General features: G+C 37.2%; 3 protein-coding genes across 4 annotated transcripts; all 3 read left to right on the top strand.

Moving 5' to 3' along the window:
- The first annotated feature begins 351 nt into the window (after positions 1–351).
- LOC110854252 (serine-rich adhesin for platelets) lies at positions 352–21,115 on the top strand. Of its 2 annotated transcripts, XR_002548300.2 has the most exons (20): positions 352–1,154; positions 9,192–9,852; positions 9,934–10,391; positions 10,482–10,967; positions 11,053–13,369; positions 13,470–13,724; positions 13,813–14,758; positions 14,846–14,880; positions 14,967–15,080; positions 15,145–15,193; positions 15,273–15,313; positions 15,413–15,675; positions 15,762–16,256; positions 16,375–16,391; positions 16,476–16,534; positions 16,620–19,461; positions 20,158–20,369; positions 20,443–20,660; positions 20,750–20,861; positions 20,932–21,115. XR_002548300.2 is itself a non-coding variant. In XM_022102674.2 (16 exons), exons 2-16 carry the CDS (start codon positions 9,337–9,339, stop codon positions 17,121–17,123), a joined length of 6,555 nt encoding a protein of 2,184 aa, XP_021958366.1. In that variant the 5' UTR covers positions 352–1,154; positions 9,192–9,336; the 3' UTR covers positions 17,124–20,121. The 2 variants fall into 2 exon arrangements, 1 of the variants encoding a protein (XP_021958366.1); XM_022102674.2 differs by lacking the exons at positions 20,158–20,369; positions 20,443–20,660; positions 20,750–20,861; positions 20,932–21,115 and having other exon boundaries at positions 16,620–20,121.
- LOC110854099 (dual specificity protein phosphatase 3-like) lies at positions 20,167–21,019 on the top strand. The gene is made up of 4 exons (XM_022102498.1): positions 20,167–20,369; positions 20,443–20,660; positions 20,750–20,861; positions 20,932–21,019. Exons 1-4 carry the CDS (start codon positions 20,167–20,169, stop codon positions 21,017–21,019), a joined length of 621 nt encoding a protein of 206 aa, XP_021958190.1.
- A 427-nt stretch (positions 21,116–21,542) lies between the features above and the next one.
- Positions 21,543–24,147, top strand: LOC110853795 (dual specificity protein phosphatase 3). Its single transcript, XM_022102129.2, has 6 exons — positions 21,543–22,905; positions 22,989–23,221; positions 23,294–23,344; positions 23,408–23,468; positions 23,559–23,576; positions 23,650–24,147. The coding sequence occupies exons 1-6, from the start codon at positions 22,781–22,783 to the stop codon at positions 23,744–23,746; spliced, it is 585 nt and encodes a 194-aa protein (XP_021957821.1). The 5' UTR covers positions 21,543–22,780; the 3' UTR covers positions 23,747–24,147.

Below are 24,147 nucleotides of genomic sequence, written 5' to 3'. Positions count from 1 at the left end.
CCAAATTCCACCCTTGTATAATCCTCCCATTATTATGCAATCATGATTCACCACCGAATTTTCTCAAGAATTTTCTCACATCGTACATACTCACATAGTCACCGTCATCACATCACATAATAAGCGTGCCCTATGCATCCTTATTGCTTTACCGAACCCACTACTATGCAATGCACATATGTACATACATGCATACATACAGATCTCATCATTTGAAGGCCATTCCTCTCCGACATCGAGCCTGGGCCAGCTAACTAAAAACACGCTACGCCACACCACACCACGCCGAGACGACGATGATGATACTAAACAATTTGCTCTCTCTCTTTTTAAAACAGAGATGCATTTCACATTTTGTCGGGCTCGGGTTCACACCAGGTCCAAAAGCTACACACAATAACATTCGACATATACACGCCACACTTAGCAGATATTAAATTAATTTGAAAAAATTCTCATTCCAAAATTTCAGTGAAATCACTTATTACAATTTTAGACTAGCATGAGTTTCGAAAAAAAGTGTAAAAAAGTGTGCTGCATGGTCTCATTGCGAGTTATGCATCTTAAATCTAAATACTTTTTATGCTACTTTGTTGCCCATACTACATAACAGAAAGTAAAGTGAGTGAGTAATTGCTGCATTAGATTCTGTTAGACTATATACTACACACGGTACGTGTTTAACCAACACAGCGCCACCAAAATGGCTTACCAAATGAAGGGGACCTGAGGAGTGTGTTGGAGCTCACAATTTCCTCTTATATTCTCTCTTGTGGTCGACTCGGGAGGTTGCTCCGCTTAGAGTCTGCTGTTCTGTAAAGCAAAATAAAGGAAAACAACAAAAGAGAGTGGAGAGAGAGAGAGAGAGGAAAATCTAGGAAATACAAGAGCTACAAAATTTTTGTATTGATATTTAACAATTTCGAAAAATAAACGAAAAAATGGGGGTGAAAATGTGACCGCGTTTACGTTTTAGGGAGGTGGACTAGGTGTGTGTGCGAGTGAGTTATTTGTTGTGGGAGGTGCGGATTTGGAAGTTTAAAGAAAAGTTGGGCTGGACAGGTCGGGTCAAGGCCGATTATTAATGGAAATTTTGAGGCGGATTGTACTAAAAAGAAGAATTAATTTGTTGCTGGTGAAAAGTTCTGATTAAGGTGAGTAATTAAATGTTTTAAATATTTTGTTAAAGGAATATTATGAGCAGGAAATGTTAAACACAAGGGAAAAATTGTGGATGGACATTAATACAAATTATATATTTGTATTGGATTTTAGTTTGTTAGACAATTATGGTAAAAAGAAAGTTGAAACAATAAATTGGAAAGAGTAATGCGCGATGCTCATTCAAAATTTGATGGTTAGGTTTGACGAAAGTTTTAGTGTTGACGGCGGAACTATTAGAAATTTGAGAAGTAAAGTGCCAATAAATGTTATTTAAGACTTTATATTGCGCTTTAAAGATGAATTATTAGCTGTCATTTCAGATTTTAATTATTTTAGTGTAAATTCACAATTGTTATATTAGAACGTCGTTTTTACGATGTTTTTTTTTACAAAGTACTATTATAGAAATGTAGCAGCACAAATGACGGGCTACTTTTTACATTTTAACATTAAATACCTACATAAAACTTCGTTTCCATCATATTATGATAACCGAAATCACAAAAAAAGAGACCAGTACACAACAGTATCAATATAATTTCCAACTGATAACAAGGTTTAATTTTCCTGCGCAAGATCCAGTTTATAAAAGCAGTGTCCTCCTTAATGAACATGAACCTTTTGCTTAAATGTTGATTTTTATATATGTACATTGTCATATGAAGTGAGTCAGACTATAGTTAGTATCCAAGACCTACATTAGTAATTTTCCCAGTACAATCAGATACATTGTTTTCACCACCCAACAACCGACAAATGCGATACTATATTGTTCACATCGATCAAACTGAGGTCATCCTAAGTAAGTCATTGGTTTTTGGTGTTTGATGTGTGGGTCGGCATAATAATATATGCATATGTCCAGCTTGATTAGAAGGAAGGAGACTATTCTAATTTGTTGGACAAAATATAAGTATAGCACTAAATAAATCAATTGGAATACTTCCAACATTTATTCCCCTCGTGCATCATGTCATGTCGCATAACAATCATGATGCGGTACGAAACGGAGAATTTTTATGATTATTTCTACTCGGGAGCAGCGACCACCAGTAGTCTCATTCAAGGCGAGGAATAAGAATGGGCGTCATAATGGCGTTAGTTAGTTAGATATCACAACAACAAACTAAAAATGACGACGACGACGACGAAACAGTCAACCGATACACATAAAATGGAGGAATCTGATTACATTGTTTTGTTTCTCCTATTTAAAAAACAAAATGCCATTTGGCACAAGCTGGAGGCGACACGATTTTTTAAACTGTGCTTGCAATTTGTAAATCTATCCATCCTAGAGTTTAAAACGTCTGAAAACAAGATACCTTTCTCTTCGTAAAAACAAGTTGCTTCATAAAACCCTGTGAATATTTATGCGCTTTCTGCTTCGAATTGAAATTCAAAACTCTTTTATTTGTAAATACATTATTTTCAAAACAAGTAAATCCAGTGGACAAAATAAAAAAAATAATGTAAACTGAACAACTCGTATGCAAACATATATGTACCTTAATGTTTTGATAAAATAAAGAATCGAAAGTAATAAGCCTATATATCTGGTTTTACAAGCAGCAGGAGGAGCAGCAGTATAATAGTCGTTTTCATTTTGATGTGTGATAGTTATAAGTGTAGACGACCTACTGGATCAGGTCGATCATTCGGATAGAAAATGAAATGCGAATAAAGTGAAACAAGTTGGATTAGATTTGGCCACCACCAATAATACGTACATATACGCAGGCTGTGTATAATGTAAAACGGATAAATGCCTATGCTAAAGTTGCTTACCACTTGCTGAGGATGCAATGGACGGAAAGTGCAATCACTTTGTAAAAAGTTCGTCTCTCCTCTCAAAGTCATTCGGCCATTGCTCTAACCAACCACCGCACTTCTACAACGCTCCCCAGGGCAGGCCACACCATCCATCTTATACCTACACCAAATGTAATACTGGTCTCTCTACATATCTCTTTTACCATGCAGAGACATTTATAATGTGTTTGTTACCAATATTATTAGCTCTGAAATAATAGTCAAATTAAAATTATTATTCTATATTTAAGTTTTGTACCACGGATGGCGTGAAGTATGCAAAGTTTTTGCCTATCAATGTGGTGTGGCTTGACGCTTAGGTGGTTTTGGGGTGAGAACCTGGTCTGATCTGGTTTTTGGGTTAAGAAGAAAGAAAATGGCAAGTCAACAGTTTGCTAAGTATAAGAAGCAAAGCATTAAATAATAAGATGGTTAAAGGTGGAATGACGGTTTAGAATTTGCATGTATACGGATTACTTTTGGCATTTTTTGATGATAATGCAGACATTTTAAGTATGACATATGACAGGAAGATAGTTAAAAAATAAAGAGATTTTTTAATAAAAGGGTTTGCTTTTTTGTCTATAAATAAAAATGTAACAAAAACAAATGTGAAAAACTTACGTACATATGCAGAAAATAATAATAATAACAATAATTGTAATCTTAATCCACATATATGAGAACAAAGGGGCAAAAAGTCGTTAAACAGTTCTCATTAAAAAAATGAAGCATTACGGCAAAAGGTATTATAGATAAATGTAATGTAGGAAGTAAAGTAGTTCAAACGTATCGCATTTCATGTGCAGTCTGGAAAAGTTTTGGAATGTAAAAAAAGCCAACCGTATTTGCAAACATTTACAGAAACTTTCTTTCCAAGAAATATTATTATGTGATGCTCTTATTTTTTTCTGCTTTTATCATGCAACATAAAAACTCCCATTAAAATAAATAATTTTGAGATCATTCTTGTCACTTGTCAGTAGTAGGGCGACATGTAGGAAATATAACTGCGTGCACCACTTGATTTGTTTTTATTATGATTTTGACAGAATTCATATTTTGAATAAGATTTGAATTGTTTATAAAACGAAAGCAAAGTTGTTATCAATTGCATGAATTGAAGTATGTAGCATGAACTGCATTGAAAATTTGAATTGAGGATTCAGAAACAGGTTAGTGTATCGCCATACTACATACGAACAAACGAGTAGTGGAATAAATTCATCCGTTCTTTGCTTTCCTTCTTCTTTTTCTCATCTCGACAGTCATTTACATCAAAGTTTTCTCAGCCACCCATCGCTCCATATTATTGTATTTTATTGTTCTTGTTGGTATTGTGCATTCTTCAACTTTTGATCTTGATATTCATTTTCCTCTGTAAAATCTTGAGATATTTGTAAATAATGAAATAAATCGCTTACTTCCTTTGTCCTTTCAAATAAAGGTATTTTTTACTATCCATTTTTTATGCCCAATTAAAAATAAACAGTATGATCCAGAGGTGATAATGTAAGGTGATTGTCAAGTCCAAGTCCGGTTGCTGTTTTTTTTCTCGAACCGTTGACGTCAATTGATTCCGTGGTTTATACAACAATGATTAATTATGCATGAAGTATTTATGTACACTGGGGAGTGAGGCGAGACATTTGCTAGGATAATATGCGGCCTAGTCAGCAATCTCCTAATTTTTTGCTATATAATCACCTCATATTTAAGTTGAGATCACGTTCGAAATACTTTCCTAAGGAATTGTGCGATAACGGCACAATTAACCATAGTCAAAGTTAAATAAATTGTTGGTTTTTTTGAGTAACGCTTAGTTAAAAGAGTTGGAGGAAAGGAAGGTGACACAAATGTGCGTTTTGCGAATCGAGTTTTTTAACAGCACAGAGCGGTAGGAAAGAACGAAAAAGAAGGTTACATTACATTACATGGTTAAGATTGTTTGTTTCCTTTTATAAAAAATGAAGGTGTATAAACCTGACACGAGTCAAGGAGCAAGAAGTAATTATAGAAAGACATAATGTTAACAAGTAATAATAGTATTTAGGAAAAAGGGTCAATATTTAGTTGGTTGTTAAATTAGCATAAGTCTATGAATTAATCAAATTTATGATTGATGGATACTGCTGCACTTTGTTTAAATCGTGGTTTACTTGATTTTTTTTCTTAATAATGAGGTTAGCAATTCTTAAAGAGTCTGTTTTAAGAGCCGCTTGTCACCTTCATAATTTATTATTATTATTACCAAACTTAACAATAATACTTGCTTTACCAGAAGATAACGCCGCCACACAAATCAATTCCTCATCAGGATCATTTAAATTTAAGCACTTGCTGCACAACAAGTGAATGATGATACCATAAAAATATTGCAAAACTGAATTTGATGAATTGATAAAAATGATAAACCAAGTAGTGGATTGGATTCATTTGCGTATGAATTATTGGAATGTGAAATACTCAAGTTTTGCACCAAGTGCTTTTCACCCTCGTCATCGTCATATCCCAGTCTTTTGTGTCACTTACATGTAGCATGTTTGCAATTTTTATTTTTATTTGCATATTCAATTCGAACTTGGTTGTTGTATTCAGAGTGAACATTGAGAATTCATTTTCAAGGTAATTAAATTGCAAGGTTGTTTTCCACATTTTCCAATCCCATGAATCCAGCCATCATCACCATCATCATTTGTCTGGCTGGACCACCAAGACTCTCTAAAATGTTGTGGTGGTTTTCTGTTTATTATGTGTGTGCAGTTATCCTTATCCTTCATTAAATCACTTCATGACAAGCCAGAGAGTAACATTTTCCTTCTGGATAGGCACACGGCACGGTGTTATTACGTATTATAGAGCAACTTTTCATTAATTTCGTCGTCACTTGTGCATGTTCTTGGTCTATCATAAATTTGGCATAGAGATATCTACAAAATGAAGTAGAGGACGGATAAGGTGAAATGAAGTAAGCCACCACACGAAACCAGAGCAGTAGACACTTGAAGGCCATGATGATGTTCGGTTTGAAGGTCTGCATGCATATATTTTATTATTCTGCCTGGCGTGGTGGTGGTGGTGGTGAAAATAAAGGGGAGAGAAATTCAGGGATGAATTTTTAGTAGTAGAAAGTAGTGAGTGGTATATTTATTGTGTTTTTGTGACGCGACTTGGTTACTAGAGATGACGAAGGGCGATATACTAATATGAAATTGGACTTTAAGTGTTTATTTACTGTCTTCTCGTCTCGTAGTCAGTAATTTGCCTGCATTTGCTTATTAACCTCGGTTCAGTAAGAGTAGGAGGCAAGCGTGGCTGGTTCGTTGATGGGGTGGGAGAGAAATTGGTGTCAGTTTAATATTTATCGAGGTCATATTTCACCTTGTTTGCAAGCATGGTTTTCATTTTTGGCAATATTTATGAAACTATCGTAGGACTGACTCATAACTCGCGGATTACTCAATAACAATGAAAAGTTGGTTAAATGTGAAATGGGTTAAAACCAAATGAAAAATTCGGGAAGCCGGCCAGCAGGAATTTAGAGAATGGTGGGGAGAGGACCTTGAGCTAAAGTAGCGTACGTACTAATGTACAAGCAATCTTGCAAAATCTAAAACAAATGGAAAGACCTCAATTTGATACTTGTTATGTATCTATCTACCTCTCTGCATACACGCTTATGCATTATTACCAATTTTGAACAAGTCTCAGGGTTAGATTGATGTCAGTTTGTCGGTATCATACTTGCATATCCTATTGTAAATGTCACGGGAGGGGGGAGGGGATGCACATAACTTGTCGGCATATTGTATCCAATGAGCACAGCAGAGTCCAACTTTATTTAGTAATTATGTTTCTCAATTACACCACAATTACAGCCTGCGACCTTCATGATACTCGGTTGGACAACAGCTTAAATGTTGTAATATGGCTTTTCGGAGGGATGCGACGCAACATGGCAGACAGACTTGGAAGAAGGTCATTAATGAATAGTTGAACAGGAGGTTTATTTTTATGACTCCAATATTACATGGATATATGATGCATCAAAAAGTAACAATCGATGATGGGTTTATATTACTTTCGTAAATTGGGAACAAACTATTTCCGAATTTGCAACAGTTTCTTATTTACTTGCAATTATAAGCTAAAAATATATTTTATTCAGTCAGTTGTATAATTCTTCATGTGTATGTACCATCTTGACATTGATGATTCACATCATTTTGTAAAGGTTACGGACAAAGTATTGCGTACTTTGTGTGACGCTGGTTGAACTGAACCGGGATATGATTGTGCATTAATGAGTTCAGTTTTAAACCTGCCATGTCCCGTCATCATGTATCTAGTGGGTAGAGAGGTAGCGAGATACTGACTGGAATGAGGAGCACGCTTATGCATTTCGTCAGCTTACCTTACCCTATAACTGAACAATTATCGACTCGACGGCAAGGTCAGTGTCGACGGTCGAGTCTCACTTCCCAGCTCTGCCATTTGCTATACTTATACGAACCACACACTGCTGTGCTCGTTCCAATGTACATATCATTGCGTTTATGAGTGAACAGGAACAAATGACCTTCCAGATTAAGCCAATAATACTCCTGTACTACAACTCGCTCAAAATATTATTCGGCACACAGGACACGACACCACTGCATACATACGACAACGACTACATGTGATATACGACTTTCCTCATCGTACAACAATAAGTGTGCTATCATCAGATCAGATCAGGGTTTACGTAGCACTGAGTTGAGTAGGATGATGATCATTCCTGTGAAGTTGACACTGAAAGGCATCATGATTCTGAATGACAGAATGGAGGGAAGGAGAAGGTTATGACATGGTATTGGCATATTGCATTATGATGTGGAAATCATTGCTTATGTGTGAAGTAAGGTTAGGTAACAAAACACAATACAAATAAAAATTGCTTGCTTACTCAGCCTATTTGGTAGTAAGTAAGTATTGCTTTGTTAAATAGCCAGCTAGCCATCCTGGCATGGTCATGGTGGCATTTATGTATATATCGTGGTCGTGAATACGAAAGGTTGTTATATATGTACCGCTCGCTGGAATTATTCAAGGGCAAGGACACGTAAAGTGGAAAGATTCCTGAGTCAGTCAGGCAGGCGAATTTATATACTGCACTTGATTGAGGCAGTAAAACTCTGATTTTTAAAGCTCTCCAATGAATTATACTTGATCTTTCTGTCTTTTAATTTAAAAATATTAAAGTTTTTTTTGCCGAGATTACATAAGAAGAGGGGAGAGATCACGGCAAAAATGTTTATCTAGTAATCAATATTGTGTACGTACATAGAATTGATGACAAGCTGTATAAATTCTAGTCACTGATTTACCTAATCTTGTTATGCGTATTATTATGATCTTCCACGTGCGGTTGAGAAAAATAGAGCTTCTCATCTAGCAGGAAAGTTGTATAATAATTCATCATCATCGGCTTCGCTCATCTCATCGGTGGTAAAGTAACCTTTACCCTCTCTTTCCGCGTTTCATTGAGTTTCCAACTTTTGCCAGGGTTGAACTTGAGCTGCTCTGCTGGGCTAGCAAAGTTTGAGGACAAATCTGCTTGAGTAATAATAATAGTATTCAATCGTGTAATACGGTGGAAGGTGAATACCTTAACATTCACTCGCTTGGAGAGCAAGGCAACATAAGAATGGTTGTGAATGAGTTAAACTAGGAGTCTGCTTAATAGAGGAATACATACGAAATTAGGTTAGTCAGGGTTATCCTCTTTTCTTTTGTACTCTTGCGTTTTACATGTAGCTCTGCTGGCACTCACCTTTAGCTACTTTAGCTTTACCTAGAAGTGGATGATGATAAAAGCATGCTGTGCAAGTGTGAAAGAAGAGACCAACTTTGTAAGTTTTTGATAGTAGTAAAGTTATGGTGGACTCTGGGTGTAGAGGATAACATGCATATAATATTGTGCGACGATTCTCTTATGCTGCTGAGCTACTACTACTACTACAACTTCAAAGCAAACCAACCTTGAGAATAGTCTAATAGGTTAATAAAATGTAGTAATTTACCTTGACTTTGGCATTGGAATATTGGATTGGAAAGTCAGACCTGCTGCATGCTCTCTGCAGCTCTTACATATTTTGATATTATGTACATACATAAATGCTTATACTTTTTTACTTGTCCATTGAATTCTTGGTTCTTTCTGTTGGTTGCAGACTGATTTTTGAGTCATTTAGTACAAATCGAAAGAGAGGTGAGGCAAGGGATCACTTCATCTTCACACATACACACACACACCTCCTCCTCCACGACGCTACTCGTGCAAGTACAGAAGAAGGAAAAATATACTATATTTTGAAAATGGACGACGGAAACAACAGTAATAACCAACAACCGTCCGGAAGTGGTGGGAATCATCAGCAGCAGCATCATGGTACTCTTCAAAGTTCAAGTAGTGGTGGTCCCTACAACCGGGTGCGACGCCCCTCCGCTTCGATAATTTCCAGTACAACGCCAATGTTCCAGGCTCCGCAGAATCCTAACCTGCAACTTCAACAACCCCCACCTCCGAGTTCTTTGCATAGTCGGCAAAGGCGACAACAACAACACAATGTCATTCAAAACCACAACTTTGGATCCGGTGATATTGATGATGATGTTCAACCTCAGGCATCCTCGTCAAGTTCTTCTAGTTCGAGTTTAAGGGGTCGGTTAAGTGCTGGAGTGAATAATAGTGCCAGTGCCAGTTCTAACATTAATAGTAATAATAGACCACAATCTCCCATGGGAAGCCTCCCTGATTCTACAGCGTACTGGGGTCCATCTCCTTCCCCGTCGGCTGCTTCGGTGAACAGTTATAGATCTCCACTTACTCCGGTATGGTACCATTTTTGCTCGTTTTTTTTACTTACATTAATTTTGTACCTACTTTTTTTTATCAAAACTATTATTTCCTAGGGGGGAATGTGCGTTGTTTCTTCATCCACATCGGACGACATTCCACAATCCCCATTGTCTCCAGAAGATTTGGGTGGAAATAGTAATCATGGGTTTCCTCAACCTCCTCCTCCTCCATCTGCTGCCATTGTGGGTCGGAATTCTGCTGCTCCATTGCCAAATATTATGGACGTTAATGATTTTAACTTTAATCAAAATATGGGAGGTCAGCTACCGCGGAGAAGACCGTCTTTGGTGGCTTCATCTTCCTCTCACAATTTGTCACTATCATCATCCAGTAATCCCAGAGGAGGAAGTAACAATATTGGTTTGGGTAACAATCAGTTCCATCAAAATCAAAACCAAGATCTCAACCAGAACCCAAGAGTAGGGTCAAACTCACAAGCCCAACAGCAGCAGCAGCAACAACAGTCCTTTAATATATCACCGTTGAGAAATAAAATCAAGAAAGCTTCAAGGTAAGATGTGTTAAAAATATTATTTATAACGGTGTAGAAATTAATAATTATAGAATGTTTCTAATTTATAAAATATTTTGTACATTTCAGTTTTGAAAGATTTTCTCTCGCTCAGGCCGCCATAACTCTGAATTCTTCTAGTGGGAACAATAATGCTTCTACTGCTTCTCATCAAAGCCAAAATGTGGGAGTGGTGGGTAATTCCAGTGGTGGCAGTAATAATAATATTAGCAGTGACACCTCCTTCTCATCCTCCTCGATCTCTTCATTACCACCGACAACAACTTCTTCTTCGTCAACTACAAATAATAGCTCCATCGGTACAAATTATACAAGTAGTAACTCTTCATCAAACAACTCAGTCAATCAAGTTGCTGGTCCGTCATCCCGGACTAGTATTTGGGATCCTAGTCCTCCACCACCCCCACATACCACTGCCACTACAACTACTACGGTCACTGAAATTATTACCCCCTCTTCGTCAGCATCCGGTCTGCGGGCTTTCAGCTCTCTCGGGTTGTCGGATAAATTCCATATAAAAATTCCAAGTAAAAAATTGGCTGCCAAGATTGCTAGGTAAATTGAATATATTGCAATATGGTTTTCTCAAGGACGTCAAAATTGTACAATTTAATTAATCAAGTTTTTCCTTATTTTCTAGTGTATATGAACAAGAGAAATTAAATGAACAATTAAACAATGCCAATAATAATAATAACCCCAGCCTTGCTGAGGCTGCATCAATCGTGGGATCGTCAGGGTTAGTGAAACGATCTGGCTTATCCTCCGTGATTGCAAGTGTTGCTGGCTCATCGTCCCTGTCTCAAAATGACAACAGTGGTGGTCTCATTATCACCAATAGTAATTCCTCCTCTCAAGTTGGCCAAAACCATCATCAGACCAAAGCGACCTCCTCCTCGTCGTCGTCATCGTCATCTACGCTAGCTCAGATATTAAATCAATCGAGTAGCCTCCACGTGAATGGAATCATGACCGAAGAAAGTATTATGAACCACGAGGTCAACCATGAAACTCTTATCCGAGAATTAAGTGAGGCTCCGCTGAATTTGACGGAAAGCACAAATTCATCATCGTCCTCAAACGCAAATACCAATAATAGCAATTCCAGTAGCAATTCTCATTTACAACAACAACTTTCCCAGCGTAATCCCGTCATCTCATCAAGAACACTTTCATCCACCCATTCGAAAAAGATTCCCCTCACTCCTAAACAGAAGCTGTTGCACAGGCTGCAAACTGGAGAATTAATGTCATCACTTTCACCTCCACCTCAGCCAATTGTGACCCTTTCTCAACAGCTTCAACAACAACAGCAATCCCTCCCTGTACAAACTATTCAACAGCAGCAACAACAGCAACCTCCCGTCGTTACCATTCACCAAAGTCTTTCCCTGAGTTCTTCGGACCTTCAAAATTCCAGTGGAATCAATCATGTCGTTTCAATGGGAAACAACAACAACACTTCTTCACATTCTCCCCAGCAACAACTCGATCAGTACAGTTATGACCAGTTATTGCGAGCAGCCAGGGATGACTTTGTAGTGCAGGACTCTTTGGGGAAAGTGGTTGGGGTTGGAGAGGATCCCAACAGTATGCTTTCCGTGTACGACCCAGCGGACTACTCGTACTATTCTTATCAAAACATTCTAGGAGATGAGAACCTTTTCACCGGGAATAATTCCGCATCCACTTCACGGCAGCTCCTGATGATGCCGTCGGGAAGCCTGGGCCCCGACACGATGGACCAAGGACCTCAAGGACCTCTTGAATTTGTCCTGGGTTTCAGCGGGTCCTCTGTGGATGACCATGATGGGGGAGACCGGAATAGAGATGATGACTTGCAATTGAACAGTATTGACCCAAATGATGCGTTGAGTGCCATAAAATCTCAGCAAACTGAAAGCACCCTCCGAAACCTACTCATGATGGACACTTTAAGGAATAATCATACGGCGGATGATAACGCTTGGCTCACGTTGGCTGCAGAATATCAGAACAGAGTAATGAATGCGGATACCATGTCTATCGGCAGAGGTGGAGGAGGTAACATGAGAAGCAATAACGCCAACAGTTCTAATTTGATTGTGGGCTCTGGGGGAAATATTGTGTCAAACTCAGGATCAGTAGTGAACATGTCTAATAATAGTATGAGCAACAACAATTCGTGGATAAATGAGTGGAGTCCAAGGACATCCTCTTGGCAATCGCATCCTACAGTTTCAATAACCAGTGCCGGTGGTATAGGAGGAGGAGGAGTTGGTGGTGGTGGGGTTCAGGACGAAGTCATGGATATGTCCATGATCGAACACGTCAAGCCTATACCCATGTCGAACCAGATGAAACGGCTTCAGATGCAGATACAGTCCTCTGCAACTAATAACGAGCATGCAATTGATGAGATGGAGATCACGGGACTTCCAATCTTGTCTCAAATGTCAGTAAATATGCCTATTGACCTTCAGCAGACCATGTCAATCTTGCCCCATGGGAAAGATACCCTTCCCATGGATCTCCAGCAACACCACAGGATGGATATTGATGATGAGCCAGTTAATTTAATGTCTGTAAATATGGACCAAGATCAGCAGGATCTTATCCAACAGCATCACCATCACAATGTTGGCGGTGGTCATTCGAGCCATCTTAATCATCATCAACAGCTCGAGCAAAACAATAAAGGGATGCAGCAACAACAGCAAAATAATTCGTATTCTTTGCAAATTCAAAGCCATCATTCTCCTCAAGAAATGCAACAAAATGTTTCCGAACTGAGCCTTAGCAGTAATAACAACAATAATGGGAACACTAGTTCCTCTTCAAATTCGGATAATATTGATGAACGACGAATTATTCGAGTGAAGAAAAATAACAAGGAAACTTTAATTATGAACAACTTAAATGATGACTACCAACTCGCAGTGGAGGAGCAGGAGCATCTTAACATCATAATGGACAAGGTAATTACATTACACCACGTATATCTTATCTGTAATTTCTTCTTTTAAAATATTATCAAGTTATTATCGCTAATTGTGTTTTCGGGTTGTGTATTTACAGCCTGTTCAACCAAAGTCAATTGCGTCACTCCCATTGCCATTCCGCCTGTCTCGTATTTCTGGGAATGAACTCGCAGTATTCAACAATACGACAAAGAATATCCCACCGAATTGTAGACTCGGACCTGTCGAAGGTCCATTGAGGAAAGCCACTGACGACATTGCAAACATGAATGCTGCTTATCCATCCCTCGTGATGGCGGACGGAAACAATGACCTCTGGCAATTGGACCGATTAGATGATGAATTTTGCAACGTAAGTTTATCACCTTTATATTCGGTGTATATTTATGTATAGTAGAATAAATATCAGCTAAACTATTTATATTTTGTTTTGTTTTTAGTGGATGAAATTTGTTCGTCTCGCTCATTCCATCAAGGATCAGAATGCTCTAGTTGTTGAGAATGATGGTTATCTGTACTTCATGACCTGCAAAGAAATTTCACCAGACACCGAAGTGCAGGTGGGATACAGTTACGAATATGCACAAAAGTATGGGCTGCCATATCTTTTACCAATGGACGCATTCTTGGACCAAGATAATCGTATCATGAAGGACAACAACTTGGTCATAAGTGTGAAATCCCCTGAGCCACAACCTCCTTCACCACAGCCTCAGGTTCAAATGTTGCATGACGAAGGACCAGAGGAACTTGAAGGATGCGAGGACGAAGTTCAACAAGAGGCAAAAACTCTGACAATCGAAACCTACCAGTGCTTCGAATGTGACCAAGAATTTTCTCTCGTGGAAGATCTCCAATCACACATAAATACTCATAAAGAAGTCGAAGCGATTCGTAAACCAAAGAAGAAGGCAATTAAAAAATTTCATAATATTACTCCAGCCAATGATGACACTGGTAGAAACGTATTAACCACAACCGCCAGCAGCAGTAGCAGTACCATCACCAATGCCACCGCTAGCACGAGTTCAATCCCATTGGGGAAAGTACAGAGTCAGACAATTAATTCGGTAAGCAGTACAGTAATGGAGTCGTCTTCCAGCGGATCAGGGATAGTACAGCGGCAACAAACTGCTACACAGCGTCCTGCCCTTGGGGACATCGGGAAACAACAGGATAACAGTGTGACCACTGGGGTAGGACAACCAGCTGCTCCAGCTAAGGTCAAATGCACAATGTGCTACAAGTCCTTTGCTACCAAGGAGAGATTAGAAAAGCACATGATTGTTCATAGCGACGAGGACACGAAACCACTAAAATGCAGTTTCTGTACAAAGAGATTCTTGACAAATTCTGCATTGGCTGGACACACTAAAACACATGCTGGTAAGGATAAAGATATGAATACATATTTGAATTAGAGTTTGAATTTTCTCAGCTTTACTGACTTTACTTTCTTTAATTTATTTGCAGAGGAAGGAAAATTCTTTGAATGCCCAATGTGCAATGTAAGACACGCCAATTTACCAGTTTATTTTATTTATGACATTGCGAGCGATATAATTCATATACGAATCCTCTTGTCTCATTCCAGATCCAACCCACCATGAGCAATTTCTCCACCCCTCAATTGTTACAACTTAAAGAACACGTTCAAACTCATAAGAGCAGAGATACTGGCCTTTTTTATTGTCCAAAATGCCCAAAGGTTAGAATTTATATAATGAGTAAAATTTTAAACAAAAATCTGAATTAGTCTTGTCTTGTTGCAGGGTTTCATATTCTACGCCATGATTCGAAAACACATTCGTGCATTTCATGGTAATATTTTAAACTTTAAGCAACAAATCGAATCGATCGTTGTCGAATGTTTGAATTATATATTGTTTTCTCTCATCAGGCCCACGACAATATAGTTGTGAGGATTGCCCAATGTCTTTTGTGAGTTTATTACAAAATTATCTAGTTTAATATATAATAGTAAAGTATGTCGTACGGGATAATTTAGTTTGACGATTCATTTTGTGTTTTTTTTTCTAGCCAACATCTGACAAATTGAAACTTCATCAGTTGAAGCACTCTGACCACAGGGAGTTTTTGTGTGCCGAATGTGGCAAACAATTTAAGCGTAAGGATAAGCTCAGGGAACACACGAAGCGAATTCACGAAACGAAAAAGAAAATTATTGAGATAAACATTCCAAAAGACTCTAAGAATTCCAAGAAATTTATTCCCAAAGTGGCCCCCGAAGAATATCAGAGATTTCCCTTTAAATGTCAAGATTGCATGTTGGGATTTAAAAGGTAATTAATTATTCTATGCATAAGTAGATAAGATGCAGTAAATGATATTTAGCAAATAAGTAAATATACTTTTACTTGAATTGCAGACGTGGAATGCTTGTAAACCATTTGGCTAAAAGACATCCAGAAAAGAAAATAAAGAGCGTGCCCGAGCTGAACCAACCAATTTTACGACTGACTCGCAACTATCCATGTCTGTACTGCGAAAGAGTTTACAAATCCAGTTCCAAGAGGAAATCACACATTCTCAAAGCTCATCCAGGCAAACCAATCCCTCCCCAATTGAGGGGAGCTGCGTCAAACAGTAGCACAAGTTTGGAAGCAGCAGCCAGCAGTAGCACTAGCAGCAATGTGGTTATTGTTAATAACATTGAAGTGGTTCGGCCTCCAACAATTGGAACTATTGTGCAAACCGTAACAGAAGATGGAGATCCTAGGAGTGGAATTATGAATGTTTCGTGTACCAATAATACTGAAAATAATCTGGTCTCTACCACCTCAACCAGTCACCCTGGACGAAAGGAAACAAATATTGTTGGGAAAGTTGCTGCACTACCACATGCTTGCCAATGGTGTTACAGGTAACTTGCTTCGAATTTACTACATATGAAATTTCTCAATTAAAATTTGGGTTTAAAATTGAGCTCTTCGTAATATTCTATCACATTATTTATATATATTTTTTTCTATATTCGACAGGGAATACGCAACTCGAGGTATGTGGAATATTTTTTAAACTTTTTATTTAAATCACTTGTAAGCATAATACTCATAATATACATATTTTTAATTTGAACCAGCTAAATTATTGCAACACCAGAGGAAAGCCCACATCAACCTTATGCCTGCTGAAATGCAGGTATTACTTAATCGACTATACTAATTAGTTGCATATATGTTAACCAACAAAATATTAATTCATTATATGTATATTGCAATTTCAGACTCCTCGAACTCAAAAGAACAATGTCTCAAAAGTTGCCAAGAAAGACAAAGGTCCAAATTCAGAGGCTGCTGCAAGCTCAAGCAATAAAGTGTCCCTTAAGGGAGAAGGGATTCACCAAAATGTGATCCACGCCACGAAAACCATGATAATGGATCAACAGTCAACCTTAATAATCCCCGACTCAACTTCTGCAGCCTCCACAACTACTTCCTCCACTATTCAAACCTTGGCCAGCGTCACGTCAGAAGGGTTCAACGAAGGAAACGTTATAGGATATCTTCTTACCACTGCATCCGTTTCCCCCAACGATCTAGGAAATCTTATCCCCTCCGAGCTAGTAATGCTTGGCGGTCCTATCCCAGGTCTTAATGGGTCTGGTACGACCACGGCTACGATTTTGACATCACAACAATCACAGTCACTCGCCGCCGTTGGAGGAAACCCCAACCAAAATATCACAATTATAGCCTCTAGTAATAGTAGTAAGAGTAATAATGTGTGATCTCAATAATCACTCTGGTTTTGGCGAAACAGGTGAAAACTTATTGACGTGTCACCCATCCATTCATATCTCATTTCACTCACAGAAAAATGGGCGATTGATCTAAAGCTAAAGATAAATCTCATCCAGTCTTATATAGAAAAAGGATGTAACCTACGCCTTTTTCATTGTTGTTGTTTTTTTTGCACCAAGTCTATATGTGTCTGCCTAACCAATGTTTACAACCCGGTGTATATCGTTGTATTATGTAATTATTGCGACTATGGGTCTTATGATGATGATGACTACATTAAATATGTAGAGTATATATTTAGTTAGGTAGAAGAACCTTTGACCTTATTACTATATAGTAAATAACGTAGCGGAGCCCAAGACAGAAGATGAAGAAGACTTTGCTTAAAATAATATGTAAGATTAATTATGACTTAGAAAATAATCTGTGTACAACAAAAACTACGCAAAATAATATTGTACATTTCTCGGTGAGATTCCTTCAATGGACAACTTAGGTTTAGAAAAAACAAATGTCTTGTCAGTCACCTCCTCTTACAAAAGAAATCAAGAATTGATAATGGCATGTTTCTTGTTACAATATAGATAATATACATATGTGTAATTACCTAATTATTTGACCACGTTTACATTCTGCATATCCATAATCCATACCTATTTAAACTTAATAGTAATATCATCTCTCGTGACTTTTAATCATAATTATGTACTCTCTGATGTGTAACAATACTGAAATAGCGTTGCTTTTATTACACTTTTACCATGAGTAAAAATACCTTTGTCAATTTATTAGAGAATAATTCTACCAAAATATTTACTACCGTGTCTTTCATTGCTGAAGAACGACTCCAATTTTTGAACATGCCTAATTCATTTGAAATTTACCATTTTTATTACCCATATACAAATACTTGGTAAGAGGAATATCACTTTTTGAGAGAACACAAAACAACCAGTGCCAAAAAGACGAGTTTATATGAGGAAAATACATTGTATATAACGTGAAGGAAACGTGTATGCAACAAGTCTATTTAAACTGGGGAGGCTTAAGACATTAAGACTTGAATTTTTAAGAACGTAACAAATTTTGTAAAAATTTCCCATGTTTAATGACTCCAAAAATTGAGGGTAGTCTCAGCTATACATACACTTTATTGGAAAAGGGAAACACTTGTACCTACATATATCTCCAGCCAACACCGTAAATATCTATGCATACACAGCTTTCTACAAAGCAACAACACATGTATAAAAAATGTGTCACCACATCACCCTCCGATTTTAGTAGCAAATAATCATTAAATTTTTTGTAATAATCTTAAGATGCATGCACATTGTAAAGAACCAATGTTATTCCTCTCTTAGCCAAACCAAGCAATTTTGCGGATTAAATGAGAGAAAGTACACAAACTAATGGGTGCAGCTGCTGTGTGCAGTATGAAACTCGACTCGATTTCACAGAATAATGTTCCAAACTCCAATATCGGTTTATGATGTGTAGATGATGATGATATGTAGGATTAGATTTCAAGTTTTCGAGCAGGAAATTTATCCCGATCCCACACATTTGCCTATTTTTAGAAACCCAACTCAAGTATCAAGTCAATATTTCATCACGGTCATACATACACATGTACCACATCCGCCAACGCGATCATATTGGACGACAGACCTTAACCCAGTGAAGACATTATAAATATGCACCTGTCAAAATGACACCAGAGCGTTTTTAGAGCTTTTCCTATACTATTCAGTCAGTCTGAACATCATTTTCGTTATGTTTCTTATACACCACCACCACACGCCCACAGGTCTGGAACACATTGCGGATGATTTGCAACAGTTATTTTTCATCCTGACATTTTTTATTTAAAAATGAAATCCAACAGCGTCATCATCATCATCGTATGTAGTGCATGAATACACTTATCTATGTACATAAGGCTGATGCCACTTCTTGCTAGATATGTATGAGGGAAGGGAAGGAAAGTTGCAAAAATAGGTGTAAAGGATGACGAGCTGAGAAAATAAACTTTGTAAAACCAAGCCAATCTTTCTCGAGCTGAGAGTATTTGCACCACTTTTTGGTGGATATCATCTCCTCGTGGATGATAGATACATATGTATTAAAGGAATTTGTATTTCATACCTTTTTCAAAAATTTAAAGACATTCATTTTGAATATCAGTACAAGTTTAATAAAAATAGAACGCCCCATATTTTGTGTACCTCCCTGACAATTACTGTAAAACGATAATAAAAACTAAATTAAGAGGAATTTGATTGTGAAATAGTTTTTAATAGTAGCTGTTCCCTGGGACAAAAAGTAAGTAAAGTAAACTGATATGCGCTAGATACATATTTGTTGAAAGTAGATGAATACTACAGATAACAGGGTGGTTTGGGAAAGGTTGAGGCTGGATCAATTTTTTTTACCTTGATATACTTTCTCTGAAAATACTGTCAAAATTGTTACAATGTACTCTTTTTTTGTAATTTGACATTTTCTATGTGAAAACAGTGACCGGTTTTATTTACATACATTGCTCCTTAGTGTATCCCACCGAATTGAGTTAATTTTTTAAGAGATTCTGGCTTTGTAATTTAGAAAATGTGATGATTTTGAATTTCCTGTTTTTTACATTTATTTTCATGATATGCATATTTGTATATGTAATTTTAAATAGTTTAGTTCTTGGTGAAAGTACAGAAAAGAATAATCGCCATGTTTCTGAGGGTGGTTGGAAATTATCTGTAGAAACGAGAAATAGGCTTGTTAGTTAAGTAGGGGCTTCATACTTTTATGGGAAATGTGTAGAGATGGGCACGATAAGGATTAAGAGTACATAATTATGTAATAATTGAAGGCATTTAAAACCAACCAAAAGTCATTGGTTTACTTGTATGAAAAATGATGATTGTCCATTTTATCAGTAATGGAGACCATTGAATAAATCACAAAAAATAAGAATAAATTGCAAAAATATACAACTTTCTCTTGTATTCATTATATTTTGAGTAGCACATCATCATGTATTCCTCGACCCCACTGCTGTCATCACCCCGACCAAAAATAGTCGACTGGAACAAGAAAAGCTTAGAAGTTTATGGAATGAATCACTTAATCAATGGCCCCACGACGCCGGAAGTTCTGAAAGATTTGGTCAGCGATCGGTGGAGGCCTCCTCACAAATCGTGTGAGGAAGTCTATCCGAAAATTTATGTTGGGAGCGAGTAAGAGAAAGCAGTCTTGTTTCATGAAATTGCTTATTCTAGTACAAAACAAACTTAATTGAAATATTTGTAGACGAGCTGCAAAGGATGTACCGCTTTTAAAGTCGCTTGGAATTACTCACATTATCAATGCTGCATGCACAGAGGTGAAAACTGGTGAAGTATTTTACCTTCAGCAAGGTCATCGGTTCACGCTACTCACCATTGACATTAGTGACAGTCCGACAGCTAATATTTCCACGTATTTTGAAGAAGTCAACAGATTTATTGAGGTGGCCCTTCATACAGGAGGTATTTAAGCATAATGTGTGGTGGATGACTATATTTACAAGAAAAATTACAAGAAAAATCGATGCATGCATGATTTCTGCTCAATTTAGGAAAGGTCCTCGTACATGGAAAGGACGGCGTGAGTAGATCAGCCACGCTGGTCATTGCTTATCTCATGATGAGAAAAAAGCAATGTGCCCTGGAAGCTGTGAGAAACGTTAGGTAAGTATGAACGTCATGATGGCAATATCTCAATTCTAGTGGTTTGTGTATCCTTCATCATATTATACAGGAGAAAGCGGCACGTTAATCCTACGGATGGCTTTCTCCGCCAAATATGTGACCTGGACGATAAGCTAAGGAAAGATCAAGTCTTGTAAAATAGCCCTTTTCTTATTTTGTAGCCAAAATTGTGTTATTCCCACATTCGTTAAATACTTTGGATCATATTCTCCAATAAATTATTGGATCGATGACATGAGTGCATATTGCATGTTACATTTATTGCTACACGTGTATATACATACGAGCCATACACTTATCTATTGATAGTTCAGAATTTATGTGCGTATCAAGTTTTCAATTAATTCCTAAATCATTTTCATGAAGTATTTATGCATCGACACTCATTAAAGATTGTGGTTTGGTTTGGGAGGAGAGGAGATGTGCATCGTTCGTCATTATCATTGTCATCCCACACCCAACTAAATGCTAGGTTCCATGACCAATAAATCAATATGAAGGTCAACCCCGTGAGTGCATACTAGAATCCTGGCTTACACAATGTACATATTGGCGTTTTATTGGTTGCCGTGCTGAGTGCAAACTTCCATCCATTATCATTCATGCACACGTACATAACTTGATAATATTCTATTTAGTACATAGGTTTTCTAGCATAGGTAGTCGTATTGATACGGTCAAACGTGTGACATCACGTTTCAAGGATACACAAATTATCCATTGAATTTTCATTTGCTTGTCTGTTTTTAGTTCGGTAGAAAATTACATGCATCCACTTGTTTCTCGTTAGTTTTTATACCAACTCATCTGCCGTGGAAAGCTAATTATTTATTTACCAGATTTGATTACGTGTATACTCCACGACGAAGTATACATGTGTAGAAATCAGTAATAATACCACGAATCTGTCCGTGTTACATAATTTATTCTGATCCATATCCAAGGTTCTGCTCTATTTATCATCACTTTATTATTCTCGTCTCGCTCAATCCAATTTATAAAGTGGCATTTGATAGATAAGGATAAAATGTTGACACTTGATACGAGAATTGACTGACGCGTTCTTCTATCAAGAAATGGGCTGCCTCGGATAAGCATGAAGTGAAATAATTCATGTATGGACGTATTAAAAAATAAAATCTACTTGGCCCCTGACATTTTATTTAGCTTGTGGTCGGTCGAATTCATTAGTTCTGTTTTCATCTACTTACTAACTACAAGGAACACGTTCCACCTGCCTAGTCTGCAAATTATTATTGCATTACTGCTCACCACACCGAATAATTCAAAGGAATATAAAGTATAGAATCGGGACTTGTCGGAGTTTATATCCCAACAGAGAAAGACATCTCGTCCAACATACTTTCCTGCACTTGACCCATATTTTCTCCATTTCCCTGCGAAATACATACATGTGTATATAGAACCTACCCGAATTCCATGCTGCTGCTGGTTTGGAGGTACTTTCTTTCTCGCAGCAGCCAGCTTTCACTTTAGCATAACGCGTTCTTTCATAAGTGTAGCTCACCGTGTGTAGAATATCGAGTTGTATAACGAATCCATACGTCTTACATATGAAGTTGTGTTGTGAATTAATGTGTCAGTAGAGCTTCGTCTAATTCAAAGCCAAGTACCTGCATTGCGTTACTCAATTTTATGAGATAATCTGAATTCTATACAAAAATATGTATTTTTCTGTGTAAAAGAGCATATTGGGTCAGTGAAAGTCAAAAGCTGTGTATAACAAACTCGAGATATGCAATTCTTACGTCAAAATAAGATATCCTAGGCCTACATACATATGTATCTAGAGTGAGAATCACTCATTTGAAGATAGATATACACATTCGTACCTCACACTGTAAAAAAGTGGACATAAAGATAACCAGTACAATAAGATGAGTCGAACGAGCAAACCATATCCATCTGAAGTGGCTACGCTGAAAAACATCGTCACGAAAGATTGGAGCCTTCCCAACACTTCGGTGGACGAAGTGTATCCTGGAATTTTTGTAGGAAATGCGTAAGAAATTTTAAGATATATGAAGCTGATTTAGTTTCGAATTTGTGCTAAAGTTTTAAGAAATTAATCTGTTTCTTTCTCAGAATAATTGCGAAAGACATCAGAGCACTTGCACATCTGGGAGTGACACATATCATAAACGCGGCTTGTGGCGTGGACTCGATCCGTTTTGTGGATACGAGTGAATTATTTTACATTTCAAGAAATTACAAATGCAAGTTCCTCGGGATTCCGGCTATGGATGTGCCCACGTACCAGTTGAACCGATACTTCAACGAGACGAGTGCATTTATAGATGATGCTGTACAAAGTGGGGGTACGCATTTAGTTGTAGATTAAATTCATTCGCAGGCATAGATATGAATTAATTTTTTGCTTAAATTTATAGGCAAGTGCTTAATACATTGCATACAAGGGATTTCTCGCTCAGCAACTTTAGGTAAGTCACAAACATGGCTTGTTGAATAAGTTTTATACATAACGCGTCTTCAAATTATTACAGTCATTGCATATCTCATGATGAAAAAGGAGCTGACAGTATATGACGCCTTGAGCCTAGTCAGGTATGCGCATACTTATTTATGTTATGTAGTTTTCCACTTTTAAAGGTTTCTGACCGTCCGGAATTTTTAATAATTGCTATTAATTTACAGAAATAAAAGAAAGATTTGGTAAATAATATTTAAATAAAAATATTTTGGAATGTGATAAAAATTAATAAAACATGGATTTACATGTAAATAGGCCGAACGATGGATTCTTGGTACAACTGTTGGAGCTGGGTTCTTATCACTCCCGAATGAGGATTGCCTACCAGCAAAACAATTATTCTTTACGATAATGCGAATGTCTTACGAGCATTGTGAACAATTTACATACAAGACATTATTACAAGCATTTGTTAAAGTTTTAATTGACGTATACATTCTTTCTGTATCCAAATCACTGGTTAGTGACAATTATCTATCTACTTATCTATGATTGGATGGATTATAGATATATATAATTTATTAAACAAGTACCAATCTACTCATACGTGTAAATACACATAGTATGTAAACATGTACATTAAAATGTACATTATATATGGTGCTTTATTACTCTCGAAACCTGGACACATGTATGTACCTAAATATTCATGAGTGATTTATCTGTAAATTATAATGACATTTAAAGAAATTCAATAATTTGCAAAGTGTAATGTATTCTTAAATGATGAAAAAAATATTGTTATTTCTGAAA

This window comes from Folsomia candida, unplaced genomic scaffold (assembly GCF_002217175.1).
Source record: "Folsomia candida strain VU population unplaced genomic scaffold, ASM221717v1 Fcan01_Sc009, whole genome shotgun sequence".
Taxonomy (NCBI): Eukaryota; Metazoa; Arthropoda; class Collembola; order Entomobryomorpha; family Isotomidae; genus Folsomia; species Folsomia candida.
The sequence above is the reverse complement of the archived record's forward strand: the minus strand, read 5'-3'. Positions and strand labels throughout refer to the sequence as shown.

What these genes read in the sequence shown, in the direction of transcription:
- LOC110853795 (XM_022102129.2), top strand. Translation starts at nt 22,781, where the DNA reads ATGAGTCGAACGAGCAAACCATATCCATCTGAAGTGGCTACGCTGAAA. An exon ending in GGAATTTTTGTAGGAAATGC is followed by an intron (nt 22,906 to 22,988) that starts GTAAGAAATTTT and finishes TTTCTTTCTCAG; the next exon opens with AATAATTGCGAAAGACATCA. An exon ending in TTCTCGCTCAGCAACTTTAG is followed by an intron (nt 23,345 to 23,407) that starts GTAAGTCACAAA and finishes AAATTATTACAG; the next exon opens with TCATTGCATATCTCATGATG.
- LOC110854099 (XM_022102498.1), top strand. Translation starts at nt 20,167, where the DNA reads ATGTATTCCTCGACCCCACTGCTGTCATCACCCCGACCAAAAATAGTC. An exon ending in AAAATTTATGTTGGGAGCGA is followed by an intron (nt 20,370 to 20,442) that starts GTAAGAGAAAGC and finishes AAATATTTGTAG; the next exon opens with ACGAGCTGCAAAGGATGTAC. An exon ending in GGTGGCCCTTCATACAGGAG is followed by an intron (nt 20,661 to 20,749) that starts GTATTTAAGCAT and finishes TGCTCAATTTAG; the next exon opens with GAAAGGTCCTCGTACATGGA.
- LOC110854252 (XM_022102674.2), top strand. Translation starts at nt 9,337, where the DNA reads ATGGACGACGGAAACAACAGTAATAACCAACAACCGTCCGGAAGTGGT. An exon ending in TTGGCTGCCAAGATTGCTAG is followed by an intron (nt 10,968 to 11,052) that starts GTAAATTGAATA and finishes CTTATTTTCTAG; the next exon opens with TGTATATGAACAAGAGAAAT. An exon ending in TTATGCCTGCTGAAATGCAG is followed by an intron (nt 16,535 to 16,619) that starts GTATTACTTAAT and finishes TTGCAATTTCAG; the next exon opens with ACTCCTCGAACTCAAAAGAA.